General features: G+C 39.1%; 4 protein-coding genes and 1 pseudogene across 6 annotated transcripts; 2 read left to right on the top strand and 3 right to left on the bottom strand.

The window, feature by feature from the left end:
- Positions 1–769: 769 nt before the first annotated feature.
- LOC149039470 (uncharacterized) lies at positions 770–6,653 on the bottom strand. 2 transcript variants are annotated; one of them, XM_089185562.1, is made up of 7 exons: positions 6,425–6,653; positions 3,279–3,628; positions 3,014–3,163; positions 2,821–2,937; positions 2,618–2,743; positions 1,916–2,437; positions 770–1,394 (listed from the first exon to the last, which is right to left on the bottom strand). In XM_089185562.1, exons 2-7 carry the CDS (start codon positions 3,610–3,612, stop codon positions 1,096–1,098), a joined length of 1,548 nt encoding a protein of 515 aa, XP_089041688.1. In that variant the 5' UTR covers positions 3,613–3,628; positions 6,425–6,653; the 3' UTR covers positions 770–1,095. The 2 variants fall into 2 exon arrangements, with proteins under 2 accessions (XP_089041688.1, XP_089041687.1); XM_089185561.1 differs by lacking the exon at positions 6,425–6,653 and adding an exon at positions 4,889–4,993.
- Positions 6,654–7,180: 527 nt separating this feature from the next.
- LOC149039469 (uncharacterized) lies at positions 7,181–7,574 on the top strand (annotated as a pseudogene).
- Positions 7,575–7,648: 74 nt separating this feature from the next.
- LOC149039468 (uncharacterized) lies at positions 7,649–8,239 on the top strand. The gene has a single exon (XM_089185814.1). It carries the CDS (start codon positions 7,649–7,651, stop codon positions 8,237–8,239), a length of 591 nt encoding a protein of 196 aa, XP_089041940.1.
- A 295-nt stretch (positions 8,240–8,534) lies between these two features.
- On the bottom strand, positions 8,535–14,748 carry LOC113671585 (uncharacterized). Of its 2 annotated transcripts, XM_027187829.2 has the most exons (9): positions 12,734–12,855; positions 12,505–12,627; positions 12,278–12,400; positions 12,066–12,188; positions 11,837–11,959; positions 11,615–11,737; positions 11,403–11,525; positions 10,470–10,997; positions 8,535–10,075 (listed from the first exon to the last, which is right to left on the bottom strand). In XM_027187829.2, the coding sequence occupies exons 1-9, from the start codon at positions 12,774–12,776 to the stop codon at positions 9,759–9,761; spliced, it is 1,626 nt and encodes a 541-aa protein (XP_027043630.2). In that variant the 5' UTR covers positions 12,777–12,855; the 3' UTR covers positions 8,535–9,758. The 2 variants fall into 2 exon arrangements, with proteins under 2 accessions (XP_027043630.2, XP_089041685.1); XM_089185559.1 differs by lacking the exons at positions 11,403–11,525; positions 11,615–11,737; positions 11,837–11,959; ... (2 more) ...; positions 12,505–12,627; positions 12,734–12,855 and adding exons at positions 13,552–13,701; positions 14,356–14,748.
- A 3,324-nt stretch (positions 14,749–18,072) lies between these two features.
- LOC113671567 (uncharacterized) lies at positions 18,073–21,453 on the bottom strand. Its single transcript, XM_089185595.1, has 5 exons — positions 21,045–21,453; positions 20,449–20,598; positions 19,676–19,798; positions 19,127–19,252; positions 18,073–18,921 (listed from the first exon to the last, which is right to left on the bottom strand). The coding sequence occupies exons 1-5, from the start codon at positions 21,352–21,354 to the stop codon at positions 18,410–18,412; spliced, it is 1,221 nt and encodes a 406-aa protein (XP_089041721.1). The 5' UTR covers positions 21,355–21,453; the 3' UTR covers positions 18,073–18,409.
- Between the last annotated feature and the right edge of the window lie 2,730 nt (positions 21,454–24,183).

Here is a 24,183-nt window from a genome sequence, read left to right as displayed (position 1 = left end):
TACCTTCAATGAGCTTTTTAGTTCCCTGAACCAGTTTCTGAGTTCATATTTTGCAGGTGTCGTGTATGATTGTAAGTTCCGTTACTTCGAAATCGTCCCTAATCACAGAAAATTGTTACGGAGTGCCTTTTGAAATTTTAGTTTCCCTTAAATCTAGGTTGCGGAAATGTACAGAAGCCAAGAAACTGTAAAGAATAACGCAAATCCTCCACAAACTATAGACGCCTCCGATGACTTCTATTGATGCAAGAAATAATTCCTTTCCGTATCCTGTAGAAAAAGAGGAATTGACGTCTCTTGAAAGCCTAGAAAAGTGATTTACTTGCACTCGCCAAAAGCATAGCATTTTCGGTTCACAGTAGGCGCTTATTTGGACGCAGTGATAATAGGACGAGTTGAATTTTCAATGAAGATGTGTTACCAGCTGCTGCTCTGACCTTTTAAACCCTTTGTCTCACGAGAGTGGTCAGATTTTAATTTCCTCTAACATTTATAAGACACTGTGTAGCATTCAGGTAATGAGAATTAAGCCTGATCAAGCTGCTGTGTGCGGAGGGACTAAGCGGAGCCCCATACCTATGTAAACATGATAACCATGCACGGTGGTCGGAAGATGGTAGAGCCGAACCGTCTCTCGTTTACTCGGTTTAAATGAACCCCCACAACCTGAAGAAAGTTCGGATAAAATGATGGGAAGTAAAAAAGGACCAACTTGAGCTCTGGGACCTGCCTATCGCAAGTAAACGTAGTACAAAAACTCACTTCCGTGTTAATGCAGTCCACATCTATATTTGACAATCCACTCGAATACAAATACAACTAGATGTAATAAGTGAGAGTTATCTTAGGGGGGCATTCCCAAGAATACACTGCCATAGAGAAACTGAAATTTTGTGAAAGTTTCATTAAGCTGCACTTAGCAATGGATAATTTTAGTGCTTTCTGCCGATCTGCAAGTAAATAGATTTCGTCTGATAATCCCTTGTCTACACTAATATCATGATATAACAGAAGCAGTAATTCGTCATGATATTGAGAATTATAAGATTGTGTGAAATACCACAATTATGTTTTGTTTAAAAATTGTTGCATTGATCACTCGATCAAGGTGATAGTCACTCTACCATTTCCAGCCGTATTATAACAACATTCATTTTCCTGATTTGTTCCACTGTTAAAAGATCCTCCTCCTCCACCACAAGAGGGATCTTCATTAGTACCTCCAGCTCCCCCAGAGTAACCTCCACCGCCGCCAGCTCCCCCAGAGTAAGCTGGATTACTGCCGCCACCTCCGAACCCACCGTTATACGTTCCACCCTTTCCACCGTTCAGAAATCCCTTACCACCTTTACCTCCTCCTCCCCCATTACCGTGAAAGCCGCCGCCGCCGCCACCTAAAACGGAAAAGAAAATGTCCAGTGGTCTATTTAATTGTACCGGAGCGCATCTATATAAAGGTCGGGAGAATACCTACTTTCTTCTATTAATAACTTAGTTCTATGTTTTTCTATGCTCTGCCTTAAGGAATACGAAAGTCGAATCCTTGCTTAAAAAAAAAAAAAAGGTCTGTATGATTCCCGCAATGCTTTTGCTGTGTCACCCAATTAATCAACAACCTTGATAACTGTGCAAATGTCTACCTTGTTAACGCTTATGACCTAATGTGTATTCGTAGACTTGGTGGCTTGAAAGTAATGTAACACGGGCGCAAGTGAAGTAAGAATTTAAGTGAACGAGCTAAATTCAAGTGAACTAAGATTCTGCAAAGTTTTCGACTTTTTGAAGTGTGTGCTTCTAATGAATGAGCCCCAACGATTGCCATAAATATGGGTTTTTTAACTCGTGTGGAATCTTTTTCTATCATCTCACAGTACCCCTGGTTTGAAGATGATTGGGTAAATCTCATTTTACTAACCTGGCCTATTACCAGCGCTACCTCCTCCATTTCCGCCAGTTCCTCCTGACCCCAATGGCGAGGAGTACCCTGCATTCCCTGTGGTGCTTAGAGATGCATCACATCCTGAATGTTGTTCTGACATGTTTTTAATTCCCCCACCACCTCCAGCTATGATTAAAGGCGTATTGCTTCCTCTCACCACAAATGTACCTCCCCCGCCTCCTGTAGTTGTTTTGGAGTTAGGCCCTCTCTTTCCTTTATGTCCAACAAGTATACGGATGATCTCATCTTTGGTCAAAATAAAGTTTCCGGTCAACTTGGCTCCTCTTCCTCCGTTCTGGACGACACTGTTCTTACCGTACCAACCTGCACCTCCTATTGCTTCTATTCTATATTCTCCAGTGTATGGCACAGTCCACAATTGAATACCGCTGGACACGGTAACTTGTCCGTCATGATCTTGCCCTGTATAGTGACTGCCAATTGAGCTTGGACCACCAGCTGCAGTCGAACCAAGGTTTGTAAAGACAGCTTTAAACTCTGGTTCAGGGTGGATAGACAAAAAATGAGTGAAGTGTTATTGTTGTAGGCCATGTAGCTGCCTAACTGATAGCAAACATACCTTTGGCGCACTCCGAAATTCATGGGAGTGTGTGGTAATCTTTTCGCGCCTTGTTTGAAAAAATAGTGGAAAGAGTTGTCACACAACTGCACCCTTACCTATGCAGCTGTTTCTTCCATTCCCAGCAAATCCTACTTTGCAGAAGCAATTGTAAGAACCCTCAGTGTTGTTACACGTGGCGTCAGCATGGCATCCATGTAGACCTTTCTTGCATTCGTTGACATCTACGATAAGCATGATGATACTATCAGTTAGCCTCCGTTTTCATGATTGATAGCAAAAAATTGAGCCTTGAATTTACCTTGCTCACAGAAGTTTCCAGTCCACCCGGATGAGTTACAGGCACACGTGTAGTTCACGTGATGGTTAATGCACCTGGCATTGTTTTGGCACTGGTGTTGAATGCAGTAATCTGCGACTGGATGGGAAAAAATCTCTAAATGACACTAACTCACGCATAATCAAAGTCATCATGAAATATTTGTCTTCCTAACCTTCTGTTTTCATGTCACAGTGAGCTAGAATAGAGTTCCCAGACCTGGTGGAATCCAACCAGTATGTACCGCTGACTGATTGTCCTCCTTCACTCGCCTTAATCTCTCGGCACGAATAGGCAGGCAGCTCAGGAATAGAGCCGAGAGGGACTGGAATTGAAGAAAGTATGAGAAACAATGATGAGTACCACTTTAGATCCTTGAACGAGGTACTAATTTGAACTTCGAATAAAAATAAATTATTTCTAGTGTAAAGTTCTATTACTTCGTTTTGAGTTTCTCGCCATGTAGTATCTGTCTTTGTCTTTGACAAAGTCCTCAGGTCTGGCCTCTTTGGTCCGGTTGTTTAACTCGCACTTTGAATTAAGTATGACGATGTTATAGCTTTGACATCTGAAATCAGCGTGACAAGCTTCCCTGCATTCCAGCGCGACGGTGCCGGCTTGGCTCTCAATCTTCATATAGGTGTGGCCCCTGAGCATCTTTTGAAAAATGGAGTGAATGCCTGCTCCACACTGGTGGCTGGTAATGCTCTGGAACATTTGAGTCATGAATAGCACGGTAAAGAGTGAAGGCTTTCCAGCGGCCTTTCGTAACATTTTGTTGTTCTGTCATCTACAAACACAAGCATCACATTCTCACTGACAGATGCTGAAGATATGGGGTGGACTCTAATAAAAGCTTAAGAAGGAGGAGACAATTTAAAAAAACTGAATATACGTAAGAGAGAAATTATAATGAAAAATTTCATGCTTCTCTAGAAACCCATCAACTCTTCGAGCATCGACCTTACGAGCCTTTCTTTTTGGATTTTTGGCAGAATAAATTTTTGAAACTTGAAATTGCTCACAGCTTTCTTCAAGCTTAGGAAAACTGATTGCATCTAAGTAATGTCTTCTCACAACTATCCTTGCATATTTTTGCACCAAATGGAAAGATGGAGGCTATTGTCGATTTACACCTGTTTGGTCTTGCCTGTGTGATGGTAAATGTTTTAGATTTTGTCGACGTTAAGTTTAAATATAGTAATTGTCCCTGCATATAAACATTGTTTGGCGATCTGACTATGAATTTTAATTTAAAAACTGCTAAAATCTCTCTAAACAACTTGATTTCTTGAAACTTCATGACACGCTAAACCACGATTGACAAAGCATTTGTCAATAGATAACTTCTGCTGTTTAGCTAAAATTTGTGTGGTAGTTACAATTCCAATTTTAGAACATGAAAAAGGCAAATTTTAAAGCACATTATGTAAATGTTTACAAATACGTGACTGATATCAGCATTTGATTTTTGAATTGACTCCTTTGTGTCCGTGTGGTCTCTTGAGGTGTGAATAACATCAAAGTAAAACTGAATTAATAATTTATATAGATGGAAATTTAATGCACATAAGCTCCTGAACGCAATTTCTCACCGTATATCTATGTAAAAGACGTTCTTTGTCGAAAAACTGGATGCTATTGGAGATAAGACACTTTTCCTGGCTCTAAATAATATGTTAAACGCTCACTGTGATCCAGCTATCAGATACTTTTTGTATTGCCCCCTCAAGTCGCGCGGGGAATAACATGAAAATTAAACAAAGTCAGTCGTTCCACCGTATCACGAATGCCTTATTTCCTCTAACAAAGGAGGACAGAAGTCTGAAAATTTAGCTTTTCAAAATTAAAAACACGGAATGAAGAATACTTCTATAATAAAAAATATTTCCTTCTCTGGGAGCAATATGAAGAGCGCGTTAGAAGCTTCTTCAATTAGTTACCGTTAAATAAATCTCCTATAACTATGCGTTAAGCTAAAACGGAATATGACCTTATCTTCCTGCTTAGGTTTATCAAAGCTCACGTGGTTATTAACAACTAATCCTACCATCGACTACGCAGTCATTCTGATTCTCGTTTCGTCATAAGACCTAATCTGAAGGCGTTTCATTTTTTTTTCTCTTAGTCATTCAATGGATCGGTTAGGTTTGCAAACCAATCGTTTAATAATTTAAAGGTTTTCAAGACGACATCTTAAGTGCTGCAGATTAAAATTAATGAGCACAAAACCCTCAAATTTCTCATCTCTTTATACGAATTTCAGATGACTGCACGAAATATCTAAAGGTAAAAATCCGATGCACAACCGTGGTAGCAATTGGTTTGTAGAAGAGAGTGGAGAAAAGTACGCAATTTGTCAAATTCCTCATCACCGGTACCCCGCTAACTGATCAGAATCATAGTTTACAAAATTCCTATTGCGAGATTTCGTAATGTCTTTAGGAAACAAGCAAATCGATTGAAAGAGAATTCTGTTCAGCTGGTAAAGTAAAGAGAAATTTTCAAAACAAAGTAGATGCGAAAAGTCGCGCCGGGACATGAGAGTCAAACAGATTCGGTTATTTCGTAACCAAGCGTGTACTAGCCTAAAACTAGGCTTCATTTTCCACACTATTCATTTTCAGGGAAATAAATTATTAATAATGTGTATCATCGAGAATCCCAGTCTGTTTGCTTAAGATTGTGCTGTTTTGGAGTGGCTCTTAAACATACTACAATCTATCGGTAGCCTAGCACACGTTCAAGTAAGAGCCGGAAATTCTGGCGCATTAAGAAGTTTGGGCCCAATTTGAGATCTAACTCGTTTTCAAGTCAAGTTACTGAACTAATGACAAAGTTTCTTCTCGTTCTCATCCTCATTCTCTGTACCTTGGCCGTAATCAATTTAGTCTACTCAAATTCTGACTTTGTCTTCTTGACGTATTCCGATTAGTCGAACTTCTCCATCCAAAGAGCGGGAGATGGCGATTTCAAGTCTAAAAGAACAGATTAATTCCTCCTGGCGTGACATATTATGATCTGTTATGTTGTGCAACCGGTAGAAAAAAATTTGTTTTCATAAAGTTTCATTTGCTTTGAAAATATCACCAATGATGGCCGAAACAATCGCCACCGAGGAGAACAGTAGCAGATGAACCGAAAAAAAAAAAGCAGTCATTGAAAAATGAAATAAAAAACTTGAAAAAAACAAAAAGAGAGCGATATCTTTCTCTCGCGGAAAACTAGCATCGTATAAAGTAATTACTAGCAGATAGCAAATAATGGAAAAAAAAAAAAACATAATCGTATTAAACTATTTTCTCGGCTCCTTTGTAACTATTTTGAGACTTTTGAGATCCACACACATTATTTATGTAGGAAATCATATGCTTGTTTCTGACAGACCGAAAATTTCATCTCATAGTCGGAACACAATTTTTTGAGACAAAAGTAATAAACGTATTTTTCGTAATTGATGTTCAGCTGCTAGAGCTTCTTAGCAAGAGACACCGTTTTTTAACATTTAGTCGTCATGAGGGCTTCTACATTACTGAAATGCTACGTAATTGCATGATGCAAACACCGAGAAACTTTGGCTGCTTACCCTTGGTTGGTTTTAAACGGATTACTCCTGTCGAAGAGGATACTTCAAAATTTTAACCTCATTTTTCTGTCTTGGATGGTAAACTGCATACTGAGAAGAAATGGGACAAAAGATTCTTGGCCGTGTCCCACCGAGAATTTCACAATCGTTTTTCTTTTTCTTAGAGATATTTGCACTAAAACAACCATTTTGGATTTAGTTGCTATGCACAGCAATGATAATAGCGGAGCTCGCAGAGCGTAGCCCTATAATTATACAAAATAGTAGTAACCCATCGGGCTGAAAAAATTTGGTTATACGACCGTACGACCGTACAAGGTGCTACTTTTAACATGCGTGGTCAACTGTACCGCGGGCACACCAACGCTTCGGCTTTGTTCAGTAGTCCAGTGGTCAGTGCACTAGGCTCTGAGTTGGACGACCCGGGTTCCAGTCCTGGCCGGGGCAAGGAGTTGTGCCCTTGAGACGAGCGGGCGGGAAAAAAAATGCGAGCTCCGCTTTTAGGCTTGGCTAAATCTATATATTACGAAACATAAGCAATACTAGACATAATACTCTCTGACCGACATTCTGAAATTAATAAATAAATAACATAGAGGGCAAAATTACTGAATGCTGATTGGTCAATGAAGAGGATATTTTGTTCTTAGTTTTGCTTGTGAAGAGGGCAAAATTACTCGCTCACGATCGGTCCTCAGGTTGCCTGGCAACAGCTTATGCTATCGAGTAGTTGTTGCCAAAAAATTCTTTGTAACAATGGCGTCACGTTTCGAGGTAGTTGACGAAGAATATATCGAAGAATTAAATGAAAACACGAAGAAAAGCACGGAGTACTGGAAGAACGTTTTCAAAATGTGGGCGAATGAAAGAAACTTCCAAGCAAATTTAGAAGAGTACGAGAGCGATGTCCTCGACCAAACACTGTCGCAGTTATATGCCGAGTCACAAAAAGGAAACGGTGATAACTACGAGCCCGTCTGCCTGAAAGTAATGCAGATATCACTGGAGAGATATCTAAAATCAAAATCCCATCCAAAGTCCATCATCCGAGATAGGAAGTTTCTTAACTCCAGAAAAGTCCTGGGAGGGAAGTCCAGGAAACTGCGAGAGCAAGGCAAAAGAAAGCGACCAAACCGATCCAGAAGTTTGACAAAAGAAGAGGAAGAAGTCCTCTGGCAGAACGGCCAGCTTGGAGGAGGCACTCAACGAGCTCTACTGAACACCATGTGGTGGCTGCTCACTCAGCACTTTGGCTTACAAGAGCGACAAGAACACCACCAAATGAAAGTTGACGGTTTCACTTTACAACGCGACGACGACGGAAACGAATTTCTAACATTTGCCGAAGGTCCAACTAAGACGAGACAGGGAGGACTTAGCGTGAAAACCAGACTAGTCACCCCCAAAATGTTTGCCACAGGGAATGAGGAAAGGTGCCCAGTCATGTTGTTTAAACGATATCTGGAGAAGCGACAAAGCGAAATGAAGGAAAGCGGCCCGTTTTACCTCACTGTCATCGACAAGCCAGTTTCAAGCGTTTGGTACAAGAAATCCCCAATGGGAAAGAACACCATAAACACAATCATGAAAAACATGAAAGAGAAGGATCTGTGTTCCGAGAAGAATTTGACCAGCAATAGGGCACGAAAAACCGTGGTCAAGAAGCTGAAAAGTTCTGGTATCCCGAGGTGTGAAATAAAGAATATCACAGGCCACGCACCTGCCCAAGGGCTTGACGATTGCGACTCAGGAGACGAACGAGAGCAGCAGATCATTACACGAGCCATTGACAACACTAGCGCTGGCGCTAAATAATACGTTAAACGCTCATTGTGACCCAGCTATCGGATACTTGCCCCCCCCAAGTCACGCGAGGAACAACAGAAAAATTAAAAGAAGTCAGTCGTCCCACCGTATCACGAATGCCGTATACTCCATTCACACCAAAGCTTAAACATGTCTTAAAGTTGTTTTGCTAAACACAGTTTATTTTTTTTTTCGTAGAAACTACATAATCAAATATTTTTTACTTAAAATGTAGGACATTGGAAATGCAAGTAAGCAAGGACTTGAAAAAGGAAAATTAAGTTTTTCAGTCCTCTGTTTTTGATTTTCATTCAGTAAAAAACCACTTTAACCGAACATATTTTGCTGGTGTGAATAAGGCATTAGCTCTAACAGTGGAGGGTAGAAGCCTGAAACTTAAGCTTTTCAAAATTAAAAACACAGGATGAAGAATACTTCTACAGAATAAAATATTGCCTTCTCTGGGAGCAATATGACGAGCCTGTTAGAAGCTTTTTTAGTTACTGTTAGAGAAACTCCTCATGTGTTAAGCTAAAATGGTATATGCATGAATTTATCTTCCTGCTTATATTTATTAAAGCTCACAAGACAATTAACAACTAAACCTACCATCGACTGCGCATCCATTCTGACTCGTTTCATCATGACCTAACAGTGAAGGCGAGTTTCATTTTTGCTCTCAAAGTCATTTAATGGACCGGTTAAGTTTCCAAACAAATCGTTTAATAATTTAAAGGTTTTCAAGACTTCCTCTTAAGTTGCAGATTAAAATTAATGAGCACAAAACCCCTTAAATTTCTCATCCCTTTTTAAAAATTTCAGATGACTGCACAAAACATCTAAAGGTAAAAATCCGATGCACAACTCTGGTAGCAACTGATTAGTAAAGCTGGATCTAACGGACGGAGAAACCAGCAAAGAAAACAGTTGTCGTGATATTGTTGATTCCCATATTTCCAATGAAATATACTACCTCATTCTTTCCCAAAGAAAACTTGCTTTTAAGTTGTGAAATTTTATAAATGAAGTCTAGAAAACAAACAGCAATAATATGACATCTAGGAATCAATTTATTGAATTTTCACCAAACTGTAGTCTGAAACTATTGAATTATTGACTGATAAGGAGAAAAAAGTAATAGCTTGTTTCTGTTATTCCTACAAACAATTAATTCGTAACAATTCGTAATTAGCATTGTTTGTGTCTACTGACATTCAGAGTTGAAGACAAAACACCTGTGCTGCAGAAATATTCAAACACAACGTCTTGCTCTGAAAAGAGCCGGAAAAGGAACAAAATTTATAGGTTTTGCAGAAGATAAATTCCCTAAGGTCAAAATGTATCCACAAAAAACCTATTCCAGGAAATAGTGTTTGTTAATTCAAACTATGGACCCGAAAGCAAATCAATTTAAATCTAAAGGTTAGCGTGCACCTTCAAACTCTTTATAAAAACAGATTTTGTTCAAATTTGGGGCTTGAGAAAAAAATATCCGCTTCACTTTGAGGAATGTATCGTCATGTCCATTTCACTGAAGAAATGTGATGATCACTCTACCATGTTCATCGCTATTAAAACAACATTCGTTTAGCTGATTTGCCCCAATGTTAAAAGATCCCCCCCCTCCCCCGCAGGAAAAAGCTTTATTCCCACCTCCATTTCCCCCAGAGTAACCACCGCCACCACCAGCTCCGTTGTCGGCTCCACGAAAACCACCGCCACCTCCGAATCCACCCCAATACGCTCCACCCTCTCCTCCCTGAATATATCCTTTACCTCCTTTTCCTCCTTTTCCCCCACCACTAACAGTCTTTCCATTACTGAAGAAGCCGCCACCTCCACCACCTAAAATAATGAAAAACTAATTAGTGATCTCTTATAAAAAGCACCTATCTAATTTAATCACTCTAAGCGATGCGTAAAATTGTTTTTGGGGACAAGTCAGCTCCACAATTTTTCGTTAAACTGTCTTTTTATTGCACCTTTTTAATTCAAATCTGCAATTAGCCAATAGTACCCCTTTTCAACTGTGTATAAACGTGAAGGATATCTAAAAAGTGGACGAGTGAAACTCAGTTGAGTGTCAGATGTTGTAGGAGGCGTCTTCATAAGTTTTATTGAGGAGAAAAGAAAAACTGTAAAATTAAGATTGATAATTTTAATAATTGAGATCCTTCTGTAATCTTATTGTCCTAATGAATTGAACATACTGATAGATTTTTCTCCTTTCTTCGCTTACCTGGAGATTGACCACTTGTTTTTCCTCCATTTCCGTTGCTTCCTCCGGACCCTAAAGGCGAGTTGTTCCCTGCATTCCCTGTTGCGCTTATGGACGCATCACATCCTGGATTTTGTCCTGACATTTTCTTAACTCCCCCTCCACCTCCAGCTATAATCAAAGGCGTATTGCTTCCTCTTACTACAAATGTACCTCCACCACCTCCGGCATTTGAGTTGCTGGACGACTTCGCTTGACTCCCCTTTTGACCAACAAGTATACGAATGTTCTCTTTTTTGGTCAAATTAAAGTTTCCAATCATTCTCGCTCCTCTTCCTCCATTTTTAATAACGCTGTTTTTACCGTACCCCCCTGGGGCTCCTATTGCTTCTATTCTGTATTCACCAGTGTGTGGCACAGTCCACTGCTGAATACCACTAAATAGTGTAACTTGTCCGTCATGATCCTGACCTGTGTAGTGGCTCCCAATTGAGACTGGACCCTTATCACCTTCACTCGCATTGAGGGTTGTAAAAACAGCTGTAAATCCTGTATTAAACACGGAATAATATGTAAGAAGTTTTCAAATTTTGTTTAGTATTGACCTAACTGTCAACTTCAATGCTTGAAAATGATATCCCTTCGGCGAAAAAGCTCCCGAAGAGTCTACCAACAGAGTCAAAACGCGTTCAAAAGACTTCGTGGACTTCTAGTGACCTGCGAGAAAAAGACAGTTTTCCACACTGTGTTTGCTCCCTTGTATGGCTGAAAGCCATTTTTTATACTGACATTTATCTAACAAATTGATTCGATTATGCCCTGCGTCTGTACAATAGAAAGATCGCCGGTATCTAGAATAAGAAAAGAAATATAATGTAAATGAAATCTTCTCACTGAGGTCCTCTGAGATAAGAAAGATGAGAGACGGAGTATGAATATGTTAAATCTAGTCACCTCTGCAGTTGGTTCCATTTCCATGAAATCCATCTTTACACGCGCACTTGTAAGATCCCAGGGTATTGTTGCACTCGGCATTCACATCACAATCGTGTATTCCATCGAAACACTCATCTGTGTCTAGAGTAAAAAAAAGAAGACCATCTGAATAAGTCCTATTATTTCTGCTTTTGATAAAAGGCACCTCAGAAAATGTGAAAACAAGTTACCCGAGCAGTTAGTTCCATTTCCATGATATCCATCTTTACACGAGCACTCGTAAGATCCCAGGGTATTGTTGCAATCGGCATTCATATCACAGTCGTGTGTTTTATCAGCACATTCATCCATATCTAGAACTCGAAAAGGATTATCATGTAAATATGACTTTTTTTAAGCCCCCTTACACAATGATGATGAAAGACGGTGTTTGAAATGTTTCAGCAAGTTACCTGTGCAGTTAGTTCCATTTCCATGAAATCCATCTTTACACGAGCATTTGTAAGATCCCAGGGTATTTTTACACTCAGCGTTCACATCACAGTTGTGTATTCCGTCAGTACATTCGTCGATATCTAAATCAACAAAGAATATTTTATTATTTTATTGTAACTAAGCTTTTTGTTATATGACAGAGTATTATCATCAAAGGAGACAACATGATGTACTATAACAAGTCACCTGTGCAGTTCGTTTCATTTCTATGAAATCCGTCTTTACACATGCACTTATAAGATCCCAAGATATTGTTACACTCAGCATTCATATCACAGTCGTGTATTCTGTCAGCACATTCATCTATATCTAAAACACGAAAAGTGTTATCATGTAAATGAGACTTTTTTTAAGCCCCCTTATACAATGACGGTGTTTGAAATGTTTTAACTAGTTACCCGTGCAGTTAGTTCCATTTCCATGAAATCCGTCTTTACACGAGCACTTGTAAGATCCCAGGGTATTGTTGCAATCGGCATTCACATTACAGTTGTGTATTCTGTCAGCACATTCATCTACATCTAGAACACGAAAAGGATTATCATATAAATTAGACTTTTTTTTTAAAAGCCCCCCTTATACAATGCCGGTGAAAGTCGGTGTTTGAAATGTTTCAACAAGTTACCTGTGCAGTTGGTTCCATTTCTATGAAATCCATCTTTACACGAGCATTTGTAAGATCCCAGGGTATTGTTACACTCAGCGTTCACATCACAGTTGTGTATTCCGTCAGTACATTCGTCGATATCTAAATAAAAAAAAAATATTTTATTATTGTATAGTAACTAACCTTTGTGTTTTATGACAGGGTATTATTATGTAAAGAGGCAACATGATATGTCATAACAAGTTACCGGTGCAGTTAGTTCCATTTCCATGAAATCCGTCTTCACACATGCACTCATAAGATCCCAAGATATTGTTACACTCAGCGTTCACATCACAATCGGGTGTGCTGTCAGCACATTCGTTTATATCTATAACACAGAGAGGAACATCGTATAAATGAAATCCTTTTTTAAAGCCCCCTCGGACAATAAAGGCGGAAGACAGAGTCTGACTATGTTGGACACTGTGACCCACCCCCTCCCCAGTGAGAAAATTAACATTAGTTTGATTGGTCGTTTGACTATTCTCTCGATAGACTAAGTGATTAGGATATTCATTTAAACTAATCGCGATGTACCTGAACACGAGCGTCCATCGCCAGCGTATCCCTCCTTGCAGGTACAGTAATAGGAACCCACGGTGTTGGTACAGCATGCATTGACGTCACAGGCATTATTTCCATCAAGGCATTCATCATGATCTGGTTAGGGAATGGAGAAGGAAGAGAGTCAAAATTTCGCCAACATTTATTTTACTAGAGAGATAGTCTTATCCTGTGCTAAATTAACATTTACAGCCACATAACACAACAGGAATTGTGTTCCAACTAGTTAGACTAAGGTTAATGGCAACTTTGAGGTAAGAATGTTGTTCAAAGTTTTATTAAATTGCAATTAAGTGTAAAATTTCCATTTGGGATATTTTTTTCCATTTTTGGATTTTTTATACAAATATGTAGACAAAAGTAGAAACTGCGCAACACATTGTTTCAGGACTAGAGCGATTTTCAAATCGAAAATTTAAACAAAAAATTAAACCAACACTGCCTTCAATATTGATTTACCTTCTAAATACATATCACAGTAAACCAGAATTCCCTTCCCAGTGCCAGATGGATCCAGCCAGTATTTATTGCTTACAGTGTCTTTCCCTTCGCTTGCTTTTATCTCGTGGCATGAACGTGCTGGTAACTCCGGAATCGAACCCAAGGGAACTGGTATGAGTAAAAATGTTGAAACTTAACACTCAACACAACACTCCTCTTTTCGCCAAAAAATGATAATTGACAAACACATTTCTTGTAGACCTTGTCGTTCGTTCGATTAAAAAGTTACGATCACTTTGGTTAACTTTTCCTTTATTGGTAGCGAGTCTTCCTGGTGGCGAGGTGACTTTAAACCGGCCAAGCATTTAGAGGCGCACAGATCGAAAAGGGAGAATAAAAGGCGCTTGAGAATATGAACGGGACCTGAATTCCATTTACTTAAGTTCCCTTTTGACTTGTGAATATTTAATGCTCTGTTAAGCAACCCTTTCTGAGGAGACAAGACCCTTCTCTCGTAAGCCCTCCATTTAGAGCTTTCATTTTTTTTTACAGTCATCCCTGACCGTAAGCTTGTTGCAGCACTTTAAAAAGTAAATAAATCAATAACTTCTTGTCAACATTTTACACATGCATCAAAGTTATTTTTTGCATGTTAACTATAGGTTAAACTTCAAAGAAAGTAGGTAGAAATGATATCTTTCATTTTTACGGTCAGGAGGTAATAGAAAAATCAATTCCGGGAAATCGGAAAAGGCAGGCTGTGAACAGACTGTAAGACAGAAATATTTAGAATTATTATAAAGTGCTTGCTCGAGTATTTACCTCTTCCGTTCAAACGGCGAATATAAAACCACGCTGGGTCTGAGCGAAAATTCTCGGGTCTCGCGTCCTTTGTGCGATGGTTTAATTCACAGATCTGTTCTTTTCTGTTGAAATTATAGCTCTGACAGATAGTTTCCCTTTCACATAAGATATCACAGATATGAGGAGCTGCTACTGTCATCCTCTTTAGAACGAAACCTTTGAGAGCCATGCCACGAATATCAACTTCTAACCTGCATTGATCCTCAGCAGTTTCAAGGTTGGTGAACGAAACACAGACAAGGAAATAACAAAATATCCACAGCATTTTTCCTGAAAAACGAAATTCATAGAGAGATCCTCGCACTATGAACAAACTTTTTTTCTCAAGGCTGAGGAGCCTAAGAACAGAGGACTGAACCCCGCTTCTGAAGTTAACCCGGATGTCAACGCCTATGAAGTGCATCAAGTTCTTCCAAAGCTTTCTTTTAAAATCGGCAAAAGGAAGAATTTCCATGCAGGTTACAACCTACTTACCAGAAGGGCAATCTATTTTCCTCATTTTTGAGAGCCACTTTGCTTGCCTCACATAACGGATAGTGACAGGAGCATGATGGCTTTTTCGATCAGGATGACAGCGGAAACAAAACAGTTTTTATTTAAAACCGTTTCCGTTTCAATTAACAACCCTCGTTATTTCATTTTGAATGTTCAATTCTGTAAAATTAACTTTGCCTTCTGGTTGCTCCAAAAAATCATTTTCCCTAAGATTTTATTACAATCTTCGTATTTCCAAAAATTTTTTTGCCATATGACTTCGAAAGTTCACGAACTTCTTGAAAATTGAGTAGTTTGTCTCATGCTCCTCCAGGGAGAAAACATATTTAGATGAAATAATTCATCATATTTAATACTAGAAGAAGATTGTTCAGATATTTTTGTCAAGGCTTATTTATGTCAATAAAAATAGTAAAAAAAGATATTGTAAAACGTTTTAGTAAACATCGAAATATTACTCAGGCACGAGGAAGGACATGACTGTGGGAAAATCTTAATGTCCTTCTAATATTAGGGAAGCCAAAACGTTGAGAATGAAGCAGTAGAGAGCAAATACCAGAAAACGCACGTTATAATTCGAATAACCACAATAAAGGTTTTCAATTTTGAGAGGAGCATCAAACAAAATGAAACAGCTGAAGTTTAATATGCGTTCAAATACGCCGCTCTCTTTGTTTAATCATGAAGCTTTCAGTGGTTTTAACAAATGAATAGGATCCTCTGGGATGTAGCTAGTTGGTGAAACTCGATTATGCACAATGTGTATTAACGTCCTTCAATTTCAATTGAAGAAGATGTTCTTTCCTTCGTGTTTTTCTCTAGTTTGGCTAAATGAATTATGTCAGCATCAGTGCATCGTTGAGCCCAGCTACTTGAAGACCATTTCGCAACTATTTTTATGCTCTCCTTGTCCGCTCAAAGTTGGAAAAAAATAATGACAGCCGTTTTTAACAGAATGCGTTAATATCCCGAAGCGACGTTTTCAAAACGAAACTCCATAAAGAGAATGTTGATTTTAATGATTGATCTATTGAAGATTGCTGTAAGTTACTTCGTGGCTCTAGTTCGTCACATGCAAAGGTGATCATATCTACAAGGATGATTGTAGACATGCCCAATACCATGCAGTGAATATCGAAGTATACTTTGTCCTCAGCTTAAGTTAAGACCTGGAAAGGAGACACTTATAATGGGTGATGAATTCCCTTTAACAAATGTTAGGGAATTATCTCAAGAAAGATACAACTGATATAAGGCAATTTGTAAGTCTGCAAGCGATACTTCAAGAAATAATTGAACCAACACATTACATTTTTCCTCTTTTAAGTTGAAGCGTTTATGCTAAGGATGAAAAAAAATTCCCACATAGAAAAAGAATGCTTTATGGACAGAGAGAAATAAATCAACAAGTGTAGTAAGAAACTTTAAAGACGAAACTGCAAAGAAGCGCTGTTTTTCTTGTGTTAAGACATCATAGTTAATTGAATTGAAATAGAAGATAATCCTTTACCGTACAGCCAGGTGCTTTTACTGTCAGCCAATAAAAACCCAGAATCGAGGAGAGATATCTTTCTAAACTCCTTGGTTGCAATTTAGAGGCACAACGCCATGACTCGTTTGCAAATCTTTTTAAGCCGCCTTAAGCCCTTTTTGAAAGACCTAAAGTTTTATTCATTAAATTCGGGACAGAGCTTTTTAGGAATAACGTGATTCAAAAAATACGATACATTAACGCAGCAAATATTGATTGCTAGAATGGCCACTCTGTGAAATTTCGCGCACAAAATATACATGTAAAATATAACCGAAGAATTTCGCAGAACACTTTGACTGTTAGGATTAAATAATAGTAAAAAAAAAACTCATAGACATTAAATTCTTTGAAATCCCATTTGTATTATTTTTATTCTTATATATGTAACAATTAAAATACTGAGGAATACGAAGAACTGACTTCACAGCAGTACTTATATCAAAAAGTCCCTCTTCCTTTTTAGTTGTTCAATGACCAACTACAGTTGATGAAATTTTCCAGCACATGACACTAAAGTCGGATGTCACTAAAGCAGGTACTTGACATGAGCGTATTTAGAGAGACCGAGGGTATGTTAGTCCACCCATATTTTTTTAAAGCTTTTTTTGTAACATTGGCCTGACTGGGGTTCTGCTGTTTACAAAATATTTCGGCCCCCCTATGCTCAATTCTTCGGTTCCTCTTTCCAAAGATGTTATTAAAAGCTAGAAAACTTTGAATCAGTAGTATATTTACCCAGAACTGAATATTTAGGAGCGTTAAACTATCCACATCAGTATACATCTAGAGTGGTGACGCTCCTTGTCATCTTATCGTTGAATGTGGAGAAGCCGTTATGTATTCAAATGCAAAAGATTCTTGCGTCAATATTAGGAACTTTTAAATAAGATAGGCAACTTTGTTTGTTACTACAAAAAAAAATTAAAAATACACATCTCACCCTTAACTTTGTGTAAAAGATGGAAGTATAAAAAATGTTTTTAATAGATACTTGTTTGTGTCCACTGACCTTAAGAGATGAACACGAAACACCTGCACTGTTTGAAAAGTCAAACATGACGTTTGACGAATTGCTCCGAAGACGAAAGGAGACGGAAAATAATAAAAGTTACAGTTTTTGCTTGAGAAGAATTCATTACGTTGGAGAACATTTACAAACAACTCTATTCCAACAAAGGACTTTAGATGCATAAGTTGCGCTGGTTTACCCACACCTAAAAACCTTTAATGACTGAATCTAAAGAAGAAACAAAAATTTGTTTACTCTTGAGTTTAAAAACAATCAACCTTCAAAACAGAATTATCACAACACGATGAGAAAAGGGCTGCTACGTGCATCTTAACGAAGAAAAGCGAAGATCACTCTACCATGTTCATCGCTATTATAACAACATTCATTTTGCTGATCTGTTCCATTGTTAAAAGATCCGCGCCCTCCCCCACAGGAATTATCTCTATTGGCACTCCCACTCCCCCCAGAGTAACCTCCACCGCCCCCAGGTCCCTTAACGCCCCCACGAAAACCACCTCTACCTCCAAACCCACCTCCATACCTCCCACCCACTCCCCCCTCAACAAATCCTCTACCTCCTTCCCCCCCTCCTTGATCAGAGGACGTTTTTCCATTACTGAGGAGGCCGCCGCCACCACCACCTACATAGATAAAGAAAACGTTAAAAGTGATCTCTCATAAATAGTACCTATTTCATTATTTACTGTTAGTGATCAAAAATACTTTAAGATTCGCATTTTAGGGCAGATAAATTTATTTCGTAAGTTTTGGATGTTTATCTGAACAAATTGTTGGATATCGGTAATAAAGATTATAGATTAAAATGAATTAATCCATTCCTAATTAGGGTTTTGGCTAATCCTGCAATATCTAACTTTCAGCGCCATACTGTCCTACTGGGCTGAAGATATTAATGAACGGCAGAAAAATGAAATAGAAAATCATAGCATTCATAAAAAGGAAATTATTCGCTAACCTGAATATTGACCAGAGACAATTCCTCCATGTCCGTTTTCTCCTCCCAATGGCGAGTTTTTCCCTGCATTCCCTGTTGTGTTTATGGATGCATCACATCCTGGATGTTGTTCTGACATTTTTTTAACTCCCCCTCCACCTCCAGCTATAATCAAAGGCTTGTTGTTTTCCCTCACTACAAATGTACCTCCTCCACCTCCGGCAGTTTTTAGTTTGGTTGCCCCTTTTTGACCGACAAGTATACGAATGATCTCATTTTTGGTCAGAGTAAAGTTTCCAATCATCCGTGCCCCTCTTCCTCCTTTTTCAGTGACACTGTCCTCACTGCGCCCCCCTGAGGCTCCTGTTGCCTCTATTCTGTATTCACCAGTGTGTGGCACAGTCCACAGCTGAATACCGTTGGACAATGTAACTTGTCCGTCATGATCCTGACCTTTGTAGTGGCTACCAATTGAGTCTGGACCCTCCCTTCCATTATTATCAAGATTTGTGAACACAGCTGTAAATCCTGTGTAATAAATGCGCAATACGCCAGATAAGCGTCCTGTGTCTTTGCTGTCATTTTTACGGTTAGCAGGATAACGAGCGTAATTGAAAAAAGGTTTATTTTATATCACTCTGCTTTAAAACTGAGTTTGTTGGTTGGGCCTCTCCTTACTGCCGTTGTTGTTGCCGTTGTGAACAAGAGGCCTTCATAAAGAGGATGTATTTACCTGTGCAGTGTGTTCCATTTCCATAAAAACCCGCGCTCGTGCACGTGCACTTGTACGATCCCAAGGTATTGTTACACTCAGCATGAACATCACAGCTGTGTGTTTCGTTAGTACATTCATCTATGTCTAGAATAAGAAAAAGAAGACTATTTAAGTAAGTGCTCTTATTCTTCACTGCACCTCAGTGAATGAAAATTAGCCAGCTTTAGCATATCTCATAAGCATCTCTGCAGTATCTCTCATAAGTAACGCCTTGTTACCTGCGCAGTTAGTTCCATTTCCATGAAATCCATCTACAATTACTACATGACCAGAAAAATGATTCCTCTAGTGAACTTCTACGTTCTTTATCATTCCTATCGGCAAACAAAGTTTTTGTCTGCTCTTAAAATATCCCGGTGGTTAACTGTAAGTAACCTAACGAATAAATGCACCTAAAAATACTTTTGCCAATCTATAACCACGGACACTGTGACCCCTCTTCCCTCCCCTTCATCCCAACAGCAAATAAATTATTTTGACGAGTACTTTGACTGCTCTCTCAATAACCTGAACACGAGCGGCCATCGCCAGTGTATCCCTCCTTGCAGGTACAGTTGTAGGAACCCACGGTGTTGGTACAGTATGCATTGACGTCACAGGCATTGTTTCCACCAAGGCATTCATCATGATCTGGTTGGTGAATAAAAAAAAAAAGATAAAGAAGTAAAATTTCATAAACATTAAGTTAGCAGGGAAACAGAGCATTGTATCAAACTGGGAATCATGGCCACATAACACAACAAGAATGTTTATATTTTCTTCCAAAGAAATGGACAATGCCTGCAATATTGAAGCAAGAATGATTTTCAAAGTTTTATCAAAATGTGTAAAGGGGGTAAGTTTCTAAAGGAACTGTGTAGAGTGAAACAGGGTAATTAAGTATTATCAACTGAGTTGATAATCGGTAAATTGGCCACCGTAAAGAGTTGAAAAGCTGATGTTTCGTGCGTTCGCCCTTCATCCAATCGCCCTGACAAAGAGATAACGCTCGAAACGTCAGCTTTTAAACTCTTAACGGTGGCCAATTTACGTCATCAACTTGGTTGATGATATTTATCAAAATGTATTTTAGTTTAAGCTTGTCCGTTTTTGCGAATTCTCCCTTTTTAAAAAAAACATATAGACAAAAGCAGGAACTGCCCACGGCAAATCCCGCTGTATTTTCTGGACTGGTGCATGATGGGATTTTCAACTCCTGCTGCAGGACTAATTTGATACATAAGAATCGACGATTTAAAACAAAAAGGAAACCAAAAGTGTCTTAAATCAATGTGATTTACCTTCCAAATTCATATCACAGTAAACCAAAACTACCTTCCCATTGCCAAATGGATCCAGCCAGTATTTGTTGCTTACAGTGTTTTTTCCTTCGCTTGCTTTTATCTCATGGCATGAACGTGCTGGTAACTCCGGAATCGAACCCAAGGGAGCTGGTATTGGTAAAAATGTTGAGATATAAGTGTAAGAGATATAAAATGAGGCTCGAATTCCTTTCTCTTGAATGTCCTTCTTTGATTAAGAATGCTTAAACTCTCTGTCAGGCATCTCCCACTCCCTCGATGGTGCCTCCCCCCCCCCCGTGGCTCATTAGCCCACCGTTTAGGGTGCTTCCAGTTTTTTAAATTCATCCCTGACCCTAAGCTTTTGTAACACTTTAAAAAAGTAAATAAATGAATAATTTCTTGTCAAAATTTTATACTTGGATCAAAGCTGTATTAGTTTAAAGTTAAACGAAAAAGAAAGGGGGGGTTTTAAATACTTCTCTTTCAAAAGAGCGCAGAAGATTAGAAAACGTCGGCTGCAAGTCACGGTAGAGTGGAGAGTGTGGCCAAAATATCAATAGTTATTATCTTATATGCTTGGTCGTGTTCTTTACCTCTTCCGTTCAAACGGCGGATGTGAAACCACGCAGGTTCTACGGAGCGGAAATTCCTGGGTCTTGCGTGCTTTGTGCGATTGTTTAATTCACAGATTTTTTCTTTTCTGTTGAAATTATAGCTCTGGCAGATTATTTCCCTTTCACATAAGATACCACAAATGTGAGGAGCTGTTACTGTCATTCTCTTGAAAACGAAACCTTTAAGAGCCATGCCACGAATGTTAACTTCTGACCTGCATTGATCCTCAGCGGCTACAAGGTTGGTGAACGAAACACAGACAAGAAAATAACAAAATATCCACAGCATTTTTCCTGAAAAACAAAATTCACAGAGAGGTCCGGGTTTTCCGTATAAGACAACAATAAGCGAAATTTTTTTCTTAAGGCTGACACTGAGTAAACATTTCTTTTGCGGTTGTCTTTTTTCAAAAGACAGATGGTCGAACAGACCTAATACATTCATTCAGCCTTCAAGTGATTCGTTTTCTCTAATTATGAAATTCTCTTAAATCGAAAAGTCGTTTCCTGGATTTTTTTTATTTTGAAGCTCTGTTTTTTAACCTCAGGTTGTGCAAACAAACAAACATGGAACACTGTCTCTGGGTTTTTATGAGGTATTTTGTGGGAATTCTGAGAATATTTTAGACTGCCGGACACGCGGTCTCCAATAGACTAAATACGAGGAAGTTATTAGAAATTTTCTTTAAATTCCCAAAGAAATTCCTGGCAATGCCCGGCTGTTTGGCATTTAGACACTCGTTTTAATTAAAAGTGTAGTCAAATAAACTTAGTATGTAAAACGTCTCGGCGTGAACAAATAAGCCTCCATTCTTTTAAGTGGTCAAAATTGCAAAAGTGGATTAAATATCCGAAATCAGAATACATAAAACTTTTAAAAAAAATCATACTTTTATCGTGATAGCGCAAATGATTTCCCTTCTATTCCAGTTTGAATAAAAGCGCTAATTTTCCTCTCTAATAAAGTTTATGGTCACCGACGGCTTGAGTCTTGCGTCTTCATCGGCCCGATTTGATGGCTTTAGTTAGCCTCGATTCTTACACCAATCAAGTACATGCTGTTCTTAGAGAGCCTTCTATTAATATCGTCAAAAGGAAGGATTTTCATGCAGGTAATAATCTACTTACCCACAGGGCAATCTGTTGGCCTCATTAACGAGAGCCACTTTGCTTACCTTACATACCGAGTAGTGACAGGAGCCTGATGGCTTTCTTCGATCATGATGACAGCAGAAACAACAGAGTTCCATTTCCGCTTTTATTTCCCGCTATCATATTATTTTCCCACCCCTTGTTATTTTATCTTGACAGAAAAATGAAAGTTCAATATTTGCCAGCTACAGGCTGTATTGTACAAAATTCCCAGCCAGTGTCTCATTCTTGAATTTCCCAACCAACGAAATTAATTTGTTTCAAAAGCGGCTATTTTGAGAATGATCGACCGCCGTCGAAAATGAGCTTCATGGACATCGTTATCGAGACAGACTGTTTTTTCTCTTTTATTTAGTAAAAAACCATTTTTCCTAACGTTATATTCCTATGTAGTCTACTTATTCCCATAGAATGTGTCATAAAATAACTTACTAAAATGCACGAAATTCACGTGAAATGTGCTTAGCTTATTGCACTCCATGAAGAGAATATTTCAAATGAAATAATTTAGATATCTAGAAGAATAAGTTCGTTCGGATATTTCAAAGCTTAGCTGTGTAAATAAAGGTAGAAAAAAAGAGGAACATGATGCTTGAGTAAACTTCGAAATATTATTCATGATCACACATGAGTTAGGACATAACTGCAGGAAAATCTCACCTTGTCCTTCTGGTATTACGGAAGCCAAAACGACGACAACGAAGCAGTAGAATACGGATACCATGTTCTCAGAAGACACCCGTTATAGTTCAAACAACCACAGTAAGGTTTTCAATTTTGAAGAGAACATCAGACAAATTGAGACAGCTGAAGTTTAATCTACGTTCAAATACGCCACCCTCCTTGTTTAGTTATGATCGTGGGGCTTTCAATGGTTGTCACAATTAAATTAGTTCCACTGGGATGTAGTTGGTTAGTGAAACTCGACCTAATTATGTTCGAATGAGTGCAATATATAAGGCTCAGCTTCTTGAAGACTATTTATCAACTGTTTATTCGATCACCTCTTCCATCTACACTTGACCAGAATGTAAGGACGACCGTTTTTTATGTTGATTTTTAACAGGGTTTTAGAATACGAAGAGCCAATTTGTCAGGTTCTTTTTTCACACAGCCAAGTGCCATTCGTACAGAACCTATGCCCCCACTAACATTTCAATACGCTTTCAGTTTCTGTTTAATCGTTAAGTCCAGAAAGGAAGAGTGAAGGAGGAGGATAGGTCTTTGTTTCTTTTCTTGTTTCTTTTCCTGTTTCTTACCGCTGATGTGGGATACCCGTTGGCCGTGGCTAGCCAACCAGGTAGGGTGTGAGGCAGGTTGGGTTTGAGCCACCTTTTCTAGGCCTGTCTCCATGTGGAGCAAGCGGCACTATCCCTAAAAGGTGTTGCTTGGTCGCTCAGGGTGCTGCTGACTGCTGCTGTTGCCTCTTCAACAAGCAAGCGACCAATATCCTGAACCACCTACATGCAGAGTTGGAGCTGTGACTCAGTATGTCCAATACTTGTCGTTTCTCCCTTTCTCTATCACTGTAGGTCTTTTCTTCCCGCTTGCGCTTAGTAGGTTTAAAGTGGAGGGTCGAGATGCACAACCCCCTCTTTAGGCCCAGAGACACTTCATAGTGGCTCAGCGGGCTGAGACCGCTGTGGCGACCACTGGGCTGTAGGTCTACATCAGAACGTCCCACTACTAGCCTCTGGCTCAAAAAACTTCCTCGGAGGCACGGGGTGGCGCTCTCTTCCGCCTTCTCAGCCGTTGGGAAAATGCGTCCTCACCCGCCTGTTCTGCCGTTGAAGCTTGTTAGGTCTTCAAACGTCAAGTCTGACCAGCACATCAGGTTACAGATGCTACGTGCCTGGATTGTTTGTCGAGGTTGACTCCCCTAATTTTTAATTTTTATGGGCGTTTGTTAACAGTCTAAACCCAAACCCTAACCTGGAGCACCAGGGGATCACACTTTGTCTGGTCT

The sequence above is a fragment of the Pocillopora damicornis genome, chromosome 10 (genome assembly GCF_964200805.1).
Source record: "Pocillopora damicornis chromosome 10, jaPocDami1.2, whole genome shotgun sequence".
Taxonomy (NCBI): Eukaryota; Metazoa; Cnidaria; class Anthozoa; order Scleractinia; family Pocilloporidae; genus Pocillopora; species Pocillopora damicornis.
This window is presented reverse-complemented; position numbering and strand designations above follow the sequence as displayed.